The 20,872-nt window shown below is 35.3% G+C and overlaps 1 protein-coding gene across 1 annotated transcript; it reads right to left on the bottom strand.

Moving 5' to 3' along the window:
• Positions 1-637: 637 nt before the first annotated feature.
• LOC148184457 (uncharacterized) lies at positions 638-16,485 on the bottom strand. The gene is made up of 13 exons (XM_088054668.1): positions 16,476-16,485; positions 11,637-11,723; positions 10,296-10,400; positions 9,385-9,506; positions 7,642-7,722; positions 6,002-6,124; positions 5,313-5,405; positions 3,764-3,824; positions 3,140-3,279; positions 2,433-2,636; positions 1,950-2,116; positions 1,368-1,519; positions 638-702 (listed from the first exon to the last, which is right to left on the bottom strand). The coding sequence occupies exons 1-13, from the start codon at positions 16,483-16,485 to the stop codon at positions 638-640; spliced, it is 1,410 nt and encodes a 469-aa protein (XP_087910794.1).
• Positions 16,486-20,872: the final 4,387 nt, after the last annotated feature.

Below are 20,872 nucleotides of genomic sequence, written 5' to 3'. Positions count from 1 at the left end.
TGCAGCTACATTAAAGGAGGCAGGAGTGTGATGAAGATGTATCTCTTCTCCCAGGACACAAATGAGAGGACCACAGGAAATGGCCACAAGTTGAGTGAGGGGAGGTCTAGACTGGATATCGGGGAAAATTTCCTCATGTAGAGTGTTGCCAAACATTGGAACAGTTTGTCCAGGGAAGTGGTTTAATCACCATAGCTGGAGGTATTAAAAAAACTATGTAGATGAGGCACTCAGGGACTTATTTAGGGTTTAGTAGTCAGCTTGACAGTGATGGGTTAATGGTTGGACTGAAAGATCATAAGGGTCTTTTCCAAGCTAAAGAGTTCCATGATTCTAATATATTTAACTTGTAACAGACATCAAGGGCCACCATGATGCATAAAGACTTGTACATGAACAACAAAATAGATATACAGGTGCAAAATAGAACATGGGAATCCTCTCAACATGCAGAAATCTATAACCCTGTCATTCACTAATTAGCAAAACTATGTCATTCTTGGGCGTAAATGTGCTTAGACATCACAGAAAAAAAGCAAATCTCAAATCCCTTAAGAACAGCTAGGAAAACAAGCACATTAATAACTTTAAAACCAAGTTGAGTGACACATTGTAATGTATTACCTTGATTTCCATTTTAAACTTCTGCATGAGTTTCTTGGAATGGTGACTCTATCTCCTCAGAGCATATTGCAGGGTCTTCTGGAGAGTTCCCATAATTATGGGATCAATATATAACCCAAGATATAACACAAGATCAATATATAACCCAGTAAATTTTTTAAACAAGGAATTACCATTTTTTCAAATAGAAGAACACATCAACCTTCCTTTCCCTAATTCACCAAGACCAGGCTTTGTGTTGCAGAATCACAGAAAAAGCAAATCAAATATTTTGAGAAAGATTTTTCTGCTAGTCCCACCAGAGGAACATAATTTGTTAAATTCATGCTATAGATACTTTTAAGTTTTCTTGAAAAGGGGTTACTGCCTTATGAATTCCACATTTGTTATTTTGTTCAGTGGATGTCTGACAAATCTAGGGAGATTCTGAGTGCATCTACCTAGAACATGTATTGAGATATTTAGGCACAATATAAAAGTACATCAGTTTTCAAAATGATAAAGATACCAAAGAAAAGATGAATGATGGAGTTTAAATTTAGAAGCCAAATTTAAAATCCTTGACACACTATTGCAATTCATACAGTAGCTCACTAAAATACACAAAATGGAAAATGTGGCATTGGAACGCTAAAGGCATTGCAACAACTTGCTTTTTACTGCTGTACTATTGTTTTATGTATTCAAAAGTATGCTAGCTGAGGATAGTTAAGCTTCTGTGATTTGACAAGAGGATTTCTCACCTGACCAGGGCACATAAAGACAATCCCTTTTAATCCATTTGGGGATTTCTCCTGTCTGGATACAATCAAACACAATTTTTTCTGTTTCAACATATTCTAAATCAGATTTTGCTTTTCCAATGTTTCTGAAAAGCTTCGTTGGGAGGTGTGTCCTATCATTAAAAATAAAAAAAAAAAAAAAAAAAAGAAAAAAGAAAGCAAAAGAAAAAAAGAGAACAATAAAGAAAAAGTAGAAGTTACTTTTAAGGAAGTTAATTTGTAATGAACTTCCTGCAGAAAAAGTAGGAAGAGAAGATAATATTGTAGCACAGGGCTACCAAATAAGCTTATTTCAGCATATTTTAAAATACAATGGATAAAACTTGCACAGTTAAGTTGAAACATTTTTCTGCTTTTTATACAAGGTATTTCTATGTTATTGATTTCTTTCATAATATAGATGTAGACACTACTTTAATACTTCTCCCCATAAATAGACATGAAAACCATAACAGCATTGTCCAAAATATATTTTCTCTCTCTGAAAAGAGCTAATTATTTTCCTGTTATTTCTATGTTTGTTTTACTAACTATTCAAAATACCTTGTGTCATCCATAAGTTCATTTCCACAAAATATTTCATAGGACAGAATGTCAGCCTGAGCATTGTTAAAAACTTCTTCCAGATCAGCTCTTTCATCCTTGTTTTTCCTGATAAGATCATGGATGCATTGTTGTGCCCCAGGGACATCACAATATATGGTGTGAACCTAATATAGATAAAAAAATGCAGTTTCTGCAGTTCACATAACTGAAAGGCTAGAAATACATGTTTTTTACATGGTACTATTCTCATGCTTCATTAATTTATCTTTAGAAATAATGCCACCTAGTGAGTATTCAAGGTAGTCCCTAATTCCATGTGTTACTCTGAAAATCTTACCTGTAAATTATAGTATTCAAAGTAACATTTTGCCACTTCTAAGACTATAACATTAATAAACTAAACTGCAATCTCTTTTTTTAATGAACTTCTTACAAAACCCATTAAATAAACTTTCATCTTTGCAGAAACTGTATTCTTACCATCTTGATAAGAGATTTCAGGAACATTAGCACTGTCATTTGAGGTTTCATCGCCTTGTTAAATCTTCTTTCACTTTGCAGGAGATCAGTGACTTCCCTCTCTCGTTTCTGTAAAGATTCTTGTATCTCTTGCAGGATGGTGTGTGCTTGCCAAAGATATTGCTTTTCCACTGACCAGTCGGTTTTCTCTCCTTCATTAGCTGCCTGCAGGCAACAAACTCTGTATAACTTTTATGCACTCTGCCAATATCTACATTTTGATTGCTTTCATGCAAAACCACCAAGATTTTAATAAGGGGAGCAGAAATGGAGAAAAGGAAATGAAATATTGAATAAGATGGTTTCTTTGGTTGCAACATTCAGAATATAGTTTTTGTAAGTCGAAGAGTTGAATACTTAAAAGCATTTGGTAGCAAAGTGTCTACTATCAAATATATAATGACAGCCATAGCACACTACTGGTGATTCCTGAACCAATGAGTTTATTCTATTATTGTGATGTTTTAATCATTCCTCATAAATGTGTAATTTTCAAGCCATGTATATATTTACACACCTTAATTACTATCTATTAGACTGATTCAGTTAGTTAATATAGTTTGTTGATATCAGTTGATTTCAGCTTTTGCTAGAATCAGCCTGATTGCCTTTGAAATACCTGCAGTAATCCCATAAACAACCAGTTACATTTCCATATTTGTGCTCACTTGTTCTTCTGGAACCCCCGACACGTGTGAATTTTGTCCTTCTGCCTTTTCAGACTTTTGCTGAAGAATTTTTATCTGGAAATTCATGAGGTCTTGCAATCTTTCCACATGTAAACTGATGTTGTGTAGCTCCTGTAAAGCTGAATTGAGAACAATAGAAAACCAGGTAAGAATAACTTCAGCATTTCTAATCTGCAGTTCCAACAATACTGTCTCTGTGAAATTATCTCCCTTTAGAAATCAAGATTTTATCATGAACCAAAAATTTTTAATAATCAATATTCAATTTTCATTAATAAATTATTGTAATTTATTTAAAATCAAAGAATTATTAAGGATACATACTTTTATTTTTATTTACACTTCCAAAGGAAAGGCTAAAAGTGTTGAAATAAACCTACTGAGAAATTATGCTGACTGTAAAAAGCAAGATGTGCTAAGGATTTTGGAGTTATTACAGGCAGTATTTGTAGCTTCAACATTCTTTTACTATTCCACCTGAGCAGACAATATTGAAAAGAATACTTATATTGACTTCAGAAGGTATGCAGCTCAGTGTAAACAAAAGAACAAACAGAGAAGAAAGAGACACAGGTCAAGAAACTCTGCATCTGAAACACTCACTCAGCGTGTGCTGTGTATAAAGGTAATCTAGCTTTTTACACAAATCTTCTAGAATGCAGACCTGCAAGACGAGAAAAGAATAATAGCAGGAAATCAATACCACTTTTCATTATATTCTCTGTGGGGAGAATAATCAATAAAGTGGAAAGAATGTTGTTGCTACTTATGTGTACAACCTGTACAAACAGGTTATTGAGCAGTAATCAAATACAGAATATATAAAATACAGAAATAAACAGAGACTGCTCAGGCACCAGTGTTTTCACAAGAGCCTCAGTCAAGGGGTTCTACGCTTTTACTTTCTTAAGCATTTTTCCACAATACTGAAATGATAACAGAGACAAAATTATTGATTCTCCTGAAACAGTTGAATAACAAAAGCTTTTGGAAGTATTCCTACGGTGACCCTGCAGAAAAGATCATGCATGCCAAATCTTACCAGCACTATCTGCCTAACAGAAAATACTCCTTCTTCCCACAAGCCTTGGAACAGTGTCCTCACCACTTTTAACTCTTCATTATAGTATTTTTGCTACATTTCCTCGATATATAACAATAATAATATGATAACAAACCCCCACGTTTTTTTGTTTTTTTGTTTTTTTTTTTCAGTTTATCAATAAGGCCTGGTATATTATAGCAGCTCAACGTGGTTGAAAAGTAAAAATCCTAATTTTAAATACTGGTGCCGTGCAGAACTTAAACGGAAGGTGGTGCTAGGACACTTGAAAAGAGATACTAAAAAACCTGCCTGAGCTCTTCACTCAGAAATCATACAGAAATCCGCATTCAGTTTCACGAATTAAGGAATAACTTGCCTCACAGACCCCGCCCCTAGACCCCCTCCCTCCCTCCCTCCTTCCCGATCTTCCTGAAGTCGTGTCTCGGAGAACTGCAATGAAAACTGGTTGTAACCAAGCAGTGGTGCAAAACTAAAGGAATAGCTGCACAGAATTGACAGAATTTAACCTTGTGCAGAAAATAACAAATATCAGGCCATGTTTACAAATTCTAAAAACTCAACAAATTTCTTTTGGTTTTTTAACATTTATGCTGTTAATAAATTAAAAGTGTCATTACTACAGACAAATTTGGAAAGCCTCAGAAACTTTTCCTGGGAAATACCAAATAAAGTAGTTTTGCTGCTGTGTCAGCCAGCTGAAATTCAATATTGCAATAACTTAGACAATTAGAAGCTTTTGTTGATTTTTAATTTCAATTGCTAAACAAGGAAGAAGCAATGTGCTGTACCGTAATTTTAAAATTCTTCAAAAAAGGACATAAAACATGGAATGCAAGAGAAGTGACCATCTAATAATTTTTAGTGGAAAGAAAAATATAGGAAGAAAAAAACAACATCTCCATTGCTCTTTAAAGGGCGAAAATCTAATTTTTTCTCTGAAAAAGAGGAAGGCAAGTGCATTGTAGTTCAGTTTTCACTGATTTAGATGTACACATCTAAAGGCAGTGAGGTAGGCAAACATCACACATTGAAATAGCAAGAACACCATCTTCCTCGAAAAAGAAAATACAAACTCTGTTTCTTTACCTTTTCTTTTCTCCAGTTCTCTGTTCTTTGCTTCATTTGGTAAAGAAGATCTTCCTTCTCTTGGATCAATTGTCTGTTTCTTTCTCTCAGGTTCTGAAGGCAGTAAAATAAGGCAAAAGGGTTGACAATTGCAACACTATTTTTCAGAAAGGCATTCAGTTTGAGATTTTTGTTTCATACCTTGAAAAGTCTTAACATTTCGACCAGGCTGCTAAGGCCTGTGGACCTAAAAAAATTAAAATTCCTCATTTAACAGTGACCATCTGTGTCCAGAGGCAGTCTGTTTCTAAAGACCCTTTCTAAATGCTGGAGGACTCTGAATCTTTTCCTCAGTAGCAGATCAGAAGGAACATGATAAACCTTAATATCCATTCATCACCAAATGAGCAGCAAACATTCTATATATTCTAGGACTATCATTCACACATCATTTACATGAAAACAAAGCTGTTGCCAAGTGCATAGCACAGCTAGGTCAAACCATGAAAACCTTAAACGAAGCTTTATTCATGTCCAGAAGGAGAAAACCATAGCTTATTTTGAAATAAAATTTGACAGTTTTATGCAAAGCTGCATGTCTTCATTTAACTGTCTGTGCATAAGAGAGCATTAATTATAAGGTCTGTTCCTGCCACCTTTGTAAATACCTGCTGTGCTTATCCCCATGTAAAACAGAAACACTTGTTTACCATAACTGTATCTTCCCAGTGTATGTTGTTCTTGTTCATCAGCTCTTGGTAAGCTTCTAACTGGGATTTCAGACACCTCATTTTCTCACTGTAATGGCTCCTTATAGTAGTTATAGTCTCCTCCTTTGTAACAAAATATTATTGAGAAAAGAAATAGTGAATGAGAACAGAAAGTTGGGTATGATAAAGGAAATGGTTTACACATCAGGCTCTCTTTATTCTCATTTATGAACAATTTTTATTGGCTGCAAACATTTACTGTTAATCACAGGAGGTTTGTACTGTCATTCATTGCAGACTTCAAGCAAAACTTACTCCTAAAATAATATATATTCTATGTATTTTTTTTCAGAAATAAAACCAAAGCCACTCTCAGAGCAGATCAGAATGAATCCACCCAAGTACAGCTAAGCAATTTTAAAGAAATTAAACTTAGCTCAGACAGGGAAAGTTAAGAAGTAGCTTAGCAAAAAAAACACACAGCAACTAAAATGAGAGCGATTCTGTGAAGTAATATCATTACAGTCCCTGTGCTTGCATCACTGTCCAGCAGGTTGCTGTGTCTTGCTATGCAGCTGTGCTCTCCCCTGTTCTCTTCCCCTTCTCTCTTTCTCTTCCCCTAGTGAACTGTAGGCAGTTGAAAGTGGAAGATGTGACTGTGTGAGGGTTACTTCCCTACCAAAGTTCAGAAATTGATTTACACTGGTATTGCTATGCTTGTGCAGATGTGACAACCTGACAAAAAGATGAAATCTTGTTGTGCTCCAAAGGGTGTCTAGGCTTTGTGCACTACGTACAGGAAATTCTCTAGATTTTACTTGACAGTCAGAAGATTTTGTTCACTTCCCCTTGGTGGCTTTAGAAGAATTTCTGAATCTCCTCTTTCTGTGTGCCCAGAGTAAACTTTGTGTGGAAAGCATTCCTCTTCATGGGAACTGAGTGCCTGTCTGGATCAGAAAAGGAAAATGATGTGACGAATAGACAGAAATGTGAAGCTGTAACTGCAAGAAAAGACTCCAGAACAGAGTAGAAAAATATGATACAGGTAATTCTTTTTGTGAGAATTATTGACTAGCAGAATACAGAAAGGCTTCCACTAAGGAAAGAGAGGTATTGTGCAGTTTTGATCACAGGAATGGCACTTCTGGATCCTCACAGTCACTTGGAATGAGTTTACAGAGGAAGATATTCTGCTATGCTGTAAACTACATTGACAAAATATTGCAAGGCTAAAGCCAAGCTAAATGAAAAGTAGACAAAAAATACCTTCAGGAAAAAAAGCCATAAAAGGCAATACAACCTGGCACAGCCCTTAACATTGCAGTCATTCTTGAGAGGCACAGCCTACAGAAATGCAAATGCTGAAACCATGGTGTCAGTCATAACATAAAGGTGATATTAAGAGAAAATTTTAGTAACGACTAAATTTTAGAGAAACCTCTGCCACTGTGCCAGACAAAAAGTTAAACCAGACTTCACAAAGTTGTAAGATAAAATACACTTCAAGATACACTGTCATTACATACAGACACTAAGAATGGTACATGAATGGAAGAGATGTAATTGTGAATGAAGTAGATTTTATCTCTCTGTATCACTTTGATTAATGGTCAACAGTCCTAATGCTCCAGGATAATTACCTGCTTTTCTTTTCTTATATCATCTAGTTTTCTAATTATCTTCATGTGTCTGTTTTTCATTTGCTGCATGTCTTTTACAATCTGTAGAGGAATATGGAAATTAGGAAGTCAGAGCACTAGCAACTCCATTTGTTTTATCAGAGATAAATAGTGAGTAGAACTGCAGGCTAAACCTTTCAGGCTTCAATAATAGAAAATACATTACACTATTGAATAAAAGTCTTTGAATAACTTGAAATGGAATTTCTCTTTTGGTCCTAAGATTACACCTTCCACTTCTTCCTCTATTATAATGACATAGTCATTATAATAATTCTAAATTTCATAAAAAAGAATAGTATTATGAGGCCTGTAACTGGGAGAAAAAAAGAGAAGCAACAGACAAATTTTGCATTTTATAGTTAGGAAAACATAGTACTTACATATTATGTTCTATTTTATTTTATATTTCATTAAAATAACTTGAAATCCTACAAAATTGATATATCTTTAAGATACACTGGAATTTTTAATGACTAACAAAAAGTGATGCCTACATCCAGGATGGACAAATTGAACATTTTCCTGTTTGAAAGTGAATCATTTAAGTTTTAAATAGTATCAGGTTCGTTAATTAATATCTTTAATTAATTTTGGTTTTTATTCAATTCATAATAGTCACTAAAGGAGAATTTCATCAGTTTCCATCCTAGCTTCTACTGTCCCCCTTTTTTTTTTAACATACTTGTCTGGTAGGATCAATGTCAAATTTCACTGACACGTGAATGAGACTAACAGATATGGCTCTGTCAATTACAGCAGTAACTTGATCATATGTAAATTATAAAAAATTATAAAAATCTAGAACTGTTCCAGAGATTTCCTTGGTTTCAGCTCTTCATTTAAGCTTCACATGATGCAGATTCTGCTGACAGTGAGCAGTTCAGCCAAATTAAAGCAAAAACATAATCTCAATTACAAGATTATTGTAATAAATAAATAAAATACAATCTCAGATTATTTATTGTGGCTGATGAATTATTTGAAAATAGTTGTGGTTGTTAGCATGGATCTAGGCTGACAGATTAAATCTTCATGAATATTTTCAAGCAGTTGACTTGGGAGTGAGGAGTCTCTACCATCTGACACTGTCAGAGCTCAAATGACAAAAAAAGTAACCAAGAAGCAATGCAGTCTTGAATTATACTCTCTTATTTACTCGTCATCCACAAAAACTACTGTGGAAGTAGCAGAATTCCAAGGAGACACAATCAAAAGTGTAAGACACAAGAAAAGCCTGTTTAAAGAGGAGATTGAAAAGCTCCAGATGGGCTCCAGATCTCATCACCCACAGAGGTCTGAGTCATTTTAGTAATTTGTTTCAGGTATTTAACTTGTCTTACAGCTAGCTCAGCAGTCTGTATGCAGCCTGTACAAAAGAAATCACCACTGAACCTTTTTGACTCATACTAAAAAACCGAGAATACAAGACCATGTTTAGTGGAATAAATAAAGCAAGGAAACCAGTAAACCAGGATATATGTGTATTTGTATTTATTTCATATACAAAGGAATGTGCACAGATAATGTTCCATAACTTAAATATGGCTAAATACAAAATCAGAAGTTATTCTAGTTTCTGTCATCAAAAATATGATTTTGTATTTAGCCATATTTAAGTTATGGAACATCATCTGTGTAGATTCCTCTGTATATAAAATAAATACAAATACATATGTATTTGGATGTTTTAGGTTTTTTTACCTTGATGATATGCAATGTAGCTAAGCTGTATGGAATGTATGGCACTTTTTTGGTTGTACATTCCTCCAACTCAGTTTCTTTGTGATCAGCAGCAGAACAAACTCCAGATGTGGTAAACTGATCTAGCATAAAACAAAATTTACCTTATCAACTAAAATGCGCTGCAACTTCATATGTACATATTACAGTTAAAATTTTTTTAGTGGCATTTATTGTTGTTTTTTGGGATTTTTTCTAATAACAAAATAGGATCCTGGGAGGAGAAATACAGTAACTCAGATTTGTTAGCTTCTTCCTCTAGACACCATCATACAGACTTACATTAGACAATTGCTTGCTCATGAATACTCTGATATTCATTACTTACATATATTTATGTCATTAAAACTAAAAATTAAAAATCAGGTTAAAAAACCCATGCAGAAACATGTTGCCTGTTAAGAAAACTAGCTTTTACAACAACTAAGAGGATACTTTACATCTTGGAAACTACCTGCTGCAAATTACTGGATAGACACATTTTTTTATCAGGGTATGACATACATATTAGTTTTTTTCTAATATTCCTTTTTGTTAAATAAGAATGTAAAATTACTTTTCCCCCCACAATCAGATTGTTCTTGCTTAATACAGTAGCTGACTTGTTACTGGAAAATTAATTTAAGTAACACAATTCTCAACCCAGTATCATTATTAACTAATAGGAGTATGAATTCAAAAATACTGATGTAATTACCTAGAATAGTGACTTTTGTATATCTAAGCTAAAGATTTTTCTTTGAAAATCCAAGCAACACAGCTTAATTCAATCAGAGCTCACATATAAGGGGAAAAAAAAGAATAAACCTCCTCATTTTATTTAAGGTATTATCTGTTCCCAAAACAAGAATAATACTTGCTTTACAATATACCTTTATCTTGAGTTCTGTCTTCACTCCATCCAATCAGGGAATTCAGAAATGACCACTTGTTTATATTCATTCCAAGCTTGTGCAACCATGAGCTTCCCTCTAAGTCTGTTAACAAAATTCAAGGGCTAAAATATTGTAAAAATCATTGACATTCTTGCCCCGATTCTCTTTGACTAACAAGTGTTCTAAGTAATTAAAAGGAATACAAAATGTGAGAGACTGGGAAGTTATTGAGAAAACCACAAGCATCAGAAGGATGTGTGAGGACTTGTGTGAGACTTGAATGGTTCCACTTGATCCTGAAAATAGAGATATCGAATGCAAAAGCTACATTTTGGACTTCTTTCTCACCTTCTGTAGGAATGTTTTCAAAATGTTATTTTAAAAATTACAAAATAAACTGGATTTTTCCTAATATCTTGGAAAATGTGAGTGTGTGTGTATGTGTGTGCTAAGAGGTGGGGCTGCATCACATTTTTACATGAGGTGTGTCTGACTCTCGATGCATGCAACACTTGCTGAGAGAAAACCTAGCCACAACACCTTCAAGTACTCTGATGTGAAAGAGAAAACAGTGTCTGAAGGAAGTCCTCTGACTCTTTGAATTGGTCGAAACAATTATTAGACATTAAGAATTTTTGCATGCTGGAAAAATTTAAATGTATATATTTCCTTAGTTCCTAACACAATTTTTATTTAGTTACATACTGCAATGATTTTATACTAACAAATGCTTTTATACTATTGATTTTATAGTAACTCTCTGCATGTTGCTTTTACTAGCTGTACTGTAAGAGGATGCACCATTCTAAAATACAGTCTGCTCAGCTACCAGATGGTCCAGTTCAGGTACAGCCATAAAAGTCTTGTTTTCCAAGATCCAGTTTTGGTGATTTACAAAATACATAAAATAAGTGTTGAAAACAGTACCCTTGCTATTCTACCCAAGCTATTCTTTTTCCTGAATTCATTATTTTCATCACTATACATTACATATAAAGAAATATCAGCTTTTGTTCTGTGATTATGATATGATCTCATGTTAATGATAATGTCATTGAAGGACACAAAACCTGTATTTTTTAAAAGACTTGATGTCTCGCATCTAGATCCTTTTGGTTGACATTTTGTTTCATTTTTGCCATCTTGGAGACTCCTAGCAACCCTTCCCATAATCCTACTTTAGGCAAAATTAGCCACTTGCACATCAATGTGTGTAGGTCAAGAGCACATAATATAATGTTTATGCAGTCCTGCTGCTGTGACTCTACAGTACAGATACCACCAGTGCCTTTTGTGGAAAGCAGTGGAGTACAATCTGATTCTGCTACTACTACTTACGCTCCTCAGGTGTGTCTTTCACCACAACACTTTCAATCACACACGAAGGATGCTCCTGTACGTCCTCCGAGTCATCAGTAACGCTCCCTGGTAGAACAACAGTGGAGTGTGTGGTGGTCTGTGGTTTCGTTTCAGGATCAATTTGCACTGAGCCGTTGGGGACTTGCCAGCATGGAAGGTCAACACTTTGTACCCATGCTTCTGAAAAACAAGCAACATAACTCTTTTCAGTAAAATGGTAGCTCAAGACATTCCGTTGAGAATTAAAAACAAATTTTGTGAAACAAGACCAGATCTGCAATATCAGACACCAAAATGGATTTAAGATTAAAATATTGGAAACTATCAGCAGTTTAATTAAACCTGGGTGACTTTCTTAGAAACTGATCAAAGAGAACCTTTGGTTTTGGGTCTTTCTGTCTTTTGTGAAATCTAACATGATTTGGTGATTTAATCTTGGTTTGACTGTCAGATTTAGCTGAATTAGGAAAGCACATTGAGGTCCATGAAATATAGTCAGAATTCACCATCTATCCTGAATAAAACCTGGCAAGACTCATGCAGCTTCCATCCAAAAGCGCATCTCAAACACACTCCTCAGTGCATAACTCTTGGCCAACTTTTGTCTCTAGAAGTCTCTAAGATATTTGATCTCTTTTTATGATCAATTTCTGTTTCCCCAGAAGAAGGTCTTCTTGATGAATTTTAAAGAAACCAAAGATATTTACTAGCAAAAAGATTTTATTTTTTTTATTTTTTTGATTACCTTGCCAACCTCATAAGTCCTATAGAGAAACGTGTTGCTTTTCTAGACTTTCAAGGTTTATAGAACAGAAGAAAATGAATACTTGATTCTGAACAAGAAATAAAAATGGCAGGCCTTTTGGGAAGCAATTAGAGCATGTGCACAGGAATGAAAACATAGGTGACTCTAAGTTCAGCAAATGAACTCATGTCATTGCAGTAATTTCAGCTATCTGGCAAGAGCTGTCAGAATTGGGACTTGCCCACTGCCTGTCAACCTCACAGAAAAAGTACTAAAGCTTTTAAAACTTGGCTTGAGCCCACTCAAAAGGCCTGAGAATTACACTTAAAAGTGGTCATAAAGAATTATGATGATTGCAAAGTTATTGAAATGACCATGGACCAGTTGAAGTTCTACATATCTAATGAAGCTGACAGAATATTTTCATAGGACAGACTGAGAAATGCATTTCAGAAACGCAATATAACGAAGATCAATCTGGTTTAACTTTAATCCTTCCCTCCCACTATCACCACAGTTTGAATTTTTTTTTTTTTTTTTTTTTCTTGATCAATTTAGTAAGTAGCATTCCCATAGAAGCAGCACAAGAATATGTTGCTAGATTGATACCAGCTTCTGCTGTGGTTTGAGCCTATCTAGCAACTCAGGCCCATGCAGCCTCACTTCCTCACAGTGATGGGTAAGTGAATCAGAAGGGTAAAAGTGATAAAAACTGGGCTGAGAGTTTAATAGGTAAAGCAAAGAGCTACATGCAAGCAAAACATAGTAAGGAATTAATTCACTACTTCCTATGGCCAAGTGAGCGTTTAGTCTTCTACAGGAAAGCAGGGCTCAATTGCATATAATTGTTACTTAAAAGACAAATTCTGTAACTCAAAAAATCCCTTCTCTTTTCCTCTAAACTCTAAACTTTTATTGCAGCACACAATATTTTTGCACAGGATGTCCCTTTGGACGGTGTTGCAGTTTAGGAATGGTGACGTCCAGTTCAATGGCTGCACCAAGACTCTCCTAGACACACACTAAGCACACTCCTAAGCACACCACTCTCTCATAACATAAAACAAACGCTCTTTTGATATCTTTGTGTACAGCAGCTGTCTGAGAGCAAGTTTCTTTTTTGCTTCTTGTTACAGCACTTTCTACTGATGAACAGACTTTCTGCTATTCAACATTACCCACAGTGAAAATGCACGCTCTGGGCTGTCTTACAATATCATCAGCAGACTGAACAGAGCCCGTCCCACCCTCTGTGCTCTGGTGCAAAACAAAGAACAGCAGTGTGAGGACTGGTAGGAGTGGTGGGAGTGTCCTTAAAGTATGGTTCATTAAAACAGCCATAGTGAAAGAGAAAACCATTCCTTCTGGACTTGGGCAGTGAGATATAAAGAGTGTTTCCTCCTTCATCATGTGTAAAACGGAACATGAAACAGTGTGGATAGAGAACAACCATTCTTCCAACGTCCTGATAAGCAAGACCATATTGTTTCCCTTTGTGGCTTACAAAAATGTGGAAATTGTCATTTTTATCTCTGCTAGTGATCATTCAGAGAAGCAGGAATGTAGCAACGTAATTGCAATATTCAGTATACCTCGTAGCTGGAAAATGGGCCTACTGAACCCTCATCTCTTTTTTGTGCATGGAATAGTGGTTTCCCCTCCTATTTAACAACTGCCTGGATTGTTTCTGAAGGGCACTCCTTCCTCATTAGTACTACATCATGTTGGTATCAGGTGGAAGATTCATACCAGGATATCTTTTATAACTCCATCTCATCCCCTGACAGTGATTTAGCAATGAATTTGGACAGTGTATTACAAGTAAAGGCCTGTCTACGTTGATGCAAGCTACAATTCAGTTCTTTTCAAGATGGACATATATTAGGCAAACACTTTCTTTTTATTCTTTCTGGTCAAACCACATTTTTATCTCTAACATTCTCAGGTTACTCTGCCTTATGTAACAACCTTGCCCAGTTGTATTGCCCAACAGAGCTGACAATCAAACTTGTTTAACTTGTTATTCTTCAGTTCTCGTGTGAAGGTTAAACAGTCAGTCAGGATGTATATGTGTATATGTGTAATATCCTGGCAAGGAGAAGAGAATATGTGGAAGCTATCACCTGATAAGTTGACACCCATGTCAGGAGTTAATATTGCTACCACAGACAACAAAACTTTCTTGCTGTATTTTGTTGATATTTCGTCTTGAAAATAAAGACATACATTTTATACTATAAGTCACAGAGATGCTGGACAAAATGCAAGAAAGTAGAATTACTTTCCTTGGAAAAAGATGTGTGTTTGTGTGTCTACTGATAGACAGAGTTGTTCCTTCATGTTGGTTAGACCTGAGATTCCGTGTTACTACCAGTCTGCTCATTCATTAGTCAGCTGCCTGAGACTACAAACAGACCACCAATGGTGCTATTCATCTCTGAATCAGACCTGGTAATTCAACGTTAATCCTTACTATTGCACTTAAATTTTAAACTTAATGCTTGAGAACTATGCTTGACATCTGAGGAAAAGCTACTTTTACAAATATGTGTGGGAGGGTCTAATATTAGGTAAGAGAAGACTGTTCCCTCATGATTTATGGGCAGAATCTGCAGGTTGAATAGAAGATCTTCCTCATCATTCCCTATCCTGCTTTTCAGCACCCTGCTCCCTGAGGTGGGGCAAGACAAACCACCCTGCATTTTTGTTACAGGCTTTGCATGACTGCTCCTTTCTTTTTTAATTGTACACCTTTGAAAAGCAATTATAGAATCTGGCCTTCTGCTTTCGCTTATTCTAACCCTAAATGCATACTTAATAAAAGTCTCAAACTATCAATGATTGTGGATGATGAATGTTTTAATTTTTGAGACCCAACCTTGGTTACCTGTTGGTCCTCAAATATGGACACATGAGGGTTTGTATCAGAAAAAAAATTGAAGCCTGAACAGTCACAATAGTTTTTATAGGAGGTAATCTGCATAACAAAAATTATTTTAAGAGTACAAGGATAATTTAAAGACAGTTTTAAGATGACATGGTTAGGATTTTCTCTGTGGAAAAATCTAGGAGGAAACCCACAACTTTTGGCAATACAATTTTTTTTTTCTTTTGTCTTGGCATCATCATTTCTTTTTTGAGACAGAATCCTCTGGGAAAATTTATTTGCCTTGCAGGTTAATTTTTTTCAGCAATCAGGAGTTAAAATTTCAGGGAAGAAATGAGCAGTAGGGATGCAAGACTTTGAGAAAAGCTCTAATTTTGTAAAAAAAATAGCCCTAAATAAAATAATAGTAAACAAGAAATTTATTTTTAATCACTTACTAGTGAAAATGGTTTATGTTTAAAATCCAATTGAAATTCCCTTTCCTCAAGTTCATTGCTTCCTGTCCTACAATGAAACTGATGATTTTTTTAAGATTTCTGAACTCAGTCTTCTAAGAAATAACTAAAGATTCTTACATTATTAGACCATCATTCCACTTTTCAGACATTCACCAGAAGCCACATTCATCAGCCCTTTGATGATTCCCCTGTACAATCTCTCTTACTCACCTTCTAAGGTTGCATTTCCTGAAACGAAAGGAGTATCATGCCTGAAATACTCAGTAACTTGTTGAACTGTGAAAAGTCAGGCCTATTTTTCTAAAAAAATCACAAACTATTTGTAAATCCTGCAGTGACTTAGAAGACCTTAATTTATTACACTTTTCTAAATGTCTATGAAGACACATACATACACAACGTTCCAAATTATCCCTAGCATTCAAACACGCTGTTAGCAAGACAGCTTTTGAAAAATAATTAGCTATGTATAAAACTATTTTCATTCATTTGTGCTTATCTTTCTGTTATGTAAAGGACTTAGCTCTTTCAGTATGCATTTCATTTGCATGAGTTGTTTTCTTTCCCTGAAAAAGTGATGGTTGTCCTCTTCACACTTTGAACTCAACTTATTTGATAAAATAGTGGCCTGGCTCCACCTTACCACACTCTATATCTGTGTGTCATAATGTAACATACACAAACATTTCTTATTTTTACTAAATACATACTAAGTCTTAAACAATTACCTTCATCCATGTTTATCCGTCTGTTTCTCAGTGTTTCCAGAGAGATGAGGGTTAACTTCTGTTATTTTCTGAAAACCTCCCACACTGTGAACATAAATATTTAACCTGCAAAAAATGCAAGAGCCTCACTAGGCAACAAGATACCTGCAGAAAATAAAATAGACGTGGATCAGGTTTCTTCTCATTGACTCCTGTGTCAGGCAATGCCTGTTTTGCCAGCAGACTAAAACTTACTAGATGAAACTCAAAGCTGTAGGAAACTTAGCTGTAAGTGAAAAAAGTACAGGTTGGTTCTATATATCTGAAAGCACAAATATCCAGAAGATGAGAAGGGCTTCATTAGAATAATTTATAAGTCTCCACACTTGTTTCAGCTTGAAGAATGTGAAACATGATTCTTCTTCTGGTAGGAGTTAAATTGATAGAGTTCCAAGTAGTATTTTATACAATTGCAGCTCTAATTTCATAAGAACAGAGTGATTAAATCGGTCCAGATGAAGCTGTTACTACATTAGAACAAAGTTTTCCCTGCTTTTTACAATTGTTTCAAGGAATTGTATTGTCATTTCTCTTCTCTGATAATTAAAGGTCAAACAAGCCCATACTTTTATTGCTGCCTATGCCGTTATACTGTGAATGGCCTCAGCTGAGACAGGCTGGTTATTCTGAACTGTAAAACAAACTGTAAGTTTCTTGGAATAACTCCAGGCACAGAACTTTCGATATTCCTATATTAATATGAAAAAAAACCAGCAGCAGAAGAAGCAGGGAGAAGAAAGTACTATTTAGCAATTGAAAAAGAAAATACAGAATGAAATCTGCAGCCTGACATGATCGAGCCTAGACAGGTAAGACCAGTGGCTCAGGATTTCTACCTCACTGCTATTTTTTGTGTACCCCACCCTTATGACAAAAGGGACTAAACCCAGAAACCTGCCTTTAGATTATAGTACAAAAGCAAGGCTTTTGGTATCACTAACTCAACAAGCAGTTTCGCTGTGAGTTTTCAGGAAGCAGCTTCATTGTGAACCTTTGTATAAATAACCCACCATTAATATAATTTCTATGACTATTTACTCTATTGTGCAAATTTGAATATTTTATAGCTTCACTGGGATGTAAAGAAAACAGTATGGGACCTATACAAAAAGCTTTTTTGAGTTTTTTGGGTTTTTTAAAGGGACTATTTTTGTGATTTTTCTTTTTATGATAACAAAGGGTGTTTTTGCCTTCCTTCTTCTTTCCTCTTACCACAGAGGGGGAAAAAAGAAAAAAAAGAAAAAAGAATGGAAAAGAAAAAGAAACAATAGAAAGTGAGCCATTGGAACAAGTGAGTGTATTTGATTTTAAATAATCACTATCTTATAAAAATAAAAACATATTTGACAGATTATGTTTCCAAATTATTTTTACACTGATAAATTATGTAAGACACATAAGCACTACAGCTATTGCTAGATGAAGAAACTGGCAAAGCAATCAGATAATACCACACTCCCAGTAGTATTTAAGTAAGGTATTTTAGGTTTCTACTTAAATTTTTAATTTTCACTGTGATGTTTTTTACTTTGTTTAATCTTTTAAGTCTATGTAGTAATCCCATTCTTGAACTAGAATGTGACAGTGCTAGCTGTTAAAGAAACACAATAAAACAGATTGGTAGTGCTGATATCTGGGGAGAGGTCACTCCTTTCAGTATATTTGTTTTGGCTGGTATTCCTGGTAATTTTACTTTAAGAAGAATCTTTACCTCAAAAATATTTACTTTTTTTACTTAAAACAGTAACCAGTTACACTTTATGTCTTTTTCTTATATTAATGTCATTGAGACTCAATATTCCACTTTTATATTTTGTTATCCATGATATTTCATGCCTAATTATGTGAAGATGAATTTCTATGGCTAGGAATTCCATGTATACTCCCAATGACTTTGATTATCTTGAGAAACTTATAGCAGTTACAGGGAGAAATTATTTACACTGGTATAGAATTGGGCTACATTTGAAATGTTTCATCTGCATCTTTCTCCTTTGAGGAAAATCAGATGCAAATCAAACTCTGAGTAATGTACCTTTAGGCAGTTCTATAATGGGACAAATTACAACAAATACAAACATGCCTTGAACCTGGTTATCTTGGAAACAGAAGCAAGCTTAAACTGTTTAAAATTTCCCTTTAATAATTGTGACTTGCACCATGTCACCCATTGTGTCCTAGAGGTGTTACTTCCCTGGTAGACTTGAGATAACACAGTCTAGAATAAAACTGAAACAAAAGAACCAGAGTTTTCTGGAGTTTTGGCTGGAAACACAATAAGGAATTCCTGTTCAACATCACAGTACAGAAGTCTGTAGGAAAATGCCTGGATCCAAAAAATATTTTGCTGAAAGTCAGCAATAAACTTTTATTTAAATTGAGGAAAAAAACACATAAAATGAACAAGGTGTTCAGGGATAGGTTTCTTTTCTTTTGTTCCTTCTTACCTATAGAATTTTTCTTGTTTTTCTTCTTTTTCTTTTTCTTCTTCATCTTTGTCTGCTGAGACATCCCACGGTTCCAGCCACAGCTCTGGAGCTTCTGACACATCTCATCTATCACCTCAGGATTTCTGCTCATTCCTGCCATCCCAGGTGGGTGCTCCTCAGAGTCCTGCAGGTGCACTGGGATTGACTGCTCCAGGGTTTTTTAATTCCATCCTTTCCCGTCTCAGCCGAGAAAGCTGCCACAGGGTCCCTGGTTCTGTTTTCTTGCTAATGCTGTAGTTATTGTTGTTTGTTTGCCTGGTTATACCAGTAAAGAACTGTTATTCCTATCCCCAGATCTCTGCCTGAGAGCCCCTTGATTTCAGAATTATAATAATTCGGAGGGAGGGGGTCTATATTTCCATTCCAAGGGAGGCTCCTGCCTTCCCTACCAGACACCTGTCTTCCAAACTGAGGCAGGAGGTTAGAAAAAATAGTTTTTTGAATTGAATACTGACATTTGGATTTTTCACTATCAATACTTTGGTTTTGGTGAAGATTTGAAGAAAAGGTACATGAAAAGTTTTATTTTGTCTGAGGTTATTCTAATGTTCCATGGAAGCAAATCAGTTTTGCAATCACTGACTAATTGTGAATTAGCTCTGTCTCCTCATTTTGGCAGGTAAAGTGCTGAGTGAAATAGTAAGAGCCAAGCAGTCTCCAAAAACTCCTAACCACAAACCATCCCCACTATTCTGGGAAGAAGATGTTACAAGAGTGATTGGAATGTGTAGTTTCCCCAGGTTTCCTCAGGTTTCTTATGACTGTTCTTACCACACCTTGAACTTAGACAATGAGCAAAGCATGATTTACTATTTTGCACTTATGTAATTTTATTTCTTCATAGTTGTGGGACCCAAGTGAGGGCAATGCCACTCAGAACAAATGTAACTTTGACTGAAGTGATTCTGAAAATTTAGACCATGATACATGCTTCTTGTTGTAGATATGGAATAAGATATGTTTTATTGGTTTAACCTGGATATTTTTTTTCTCAATAGATCCACCCACTGGTATCTATTTCAACCGCAACCAAAGCAGCACAGTTTGCTAAGGGCATAATGATAAATTGAATATAATATTAATTTTCTTTAGAAGAAAATATGTTATTATAAATAAATATTTTAATATAATAAATATATCTAAAATAAAATAGAATATTAATTTTCTTTAAAAGAAAAAGTGGCACAAGAAATGGCAGTAGATGTAAAGCTACTTCAAAGAGTCAATTTCAGAATGCCAAGTAAACTGGGAAATCCCAGATGGCTAAATTTAACCTGCATATTGCAGTACCATAGGTGGTTCATCTGCTGATTATTTTTTTGTTAATTAGTGCTGTCTCTTCTTTCTTTGAAGTTACAACAACCTAGTTGTGCAGCAGGGTTCAGTATCTTGTCAATCAGAGGACTGCTCATCTTGCTGCTTGGTTTCTGTAGAAGAGACAGCCCAGTTCCATTCCTCCCAAGATCAGGTGTGACACACTTCCAACTCTCTTCTTTTGGTTTGTTTTTTTGTTGGGGAGGATGTCTGGGCTTTTTCTCCATTCAGGGCACCAACCTTTCACAGCTTTTATGCACAGTTCAATTGTCAAAGTCACATGTGCTCCCTTGACCTGAATGACTCTTCTGTTATTATTTGCACCCTCTGATTAGCACTGTACACTGCATAGGACAGTAAAAAGCTTATGCATTCCCACTTTTCCTTGTCCCCTTAGCACTTTCCCTTGAATGTGCACTGAGTTTTACCTTCCACTGTAATTTACTATTTTTGCCACATCAAACACGTCTGTTTTGCTCTACCATGATTTGGAAGAAGATATGTGTAATGAGGATTTCCAAAGTTGTTTTTCCTAGAGGCTGCCTAGAAGGCCCA

This window comes from Pseudopodoces humilis, chromosome 4, assembly GCF_049639895.1.
Source record: "Pseudopodoces humilis isolate 2021_Gansu_Grassland_sample_001 chromosome 4, ASM4963989v1, whole genome shotgun sequence".
Lineage (NCBI taxonomy): Eukaryota > Metazoa > Chordata > Aves > Passeriformes > Paridae > Pseudopodoces > Pseudopodoces humilis.
This window is presented reverse-complemented; position numbering and strand designations above follow the sequence as displayed.

Coding starts and splice junctions, on each gene's coding strand:
- LOC148184457 (XM_088054668.1), bottom strand. Junction 3,825..5,312: donor AGAACTGGAGAAAAGAAAAG/GTAAAGAAACAG, acceptor CTCGTCTTGCAG/GTCTGCATTCTAGAAGATTT. Junction 2,117..2,432: donor TGAAATCTCTTATCAAGATG/GTAAGAATACAG, acceptor TATCTATATTAG/GTTCACACCATATATTGTGA.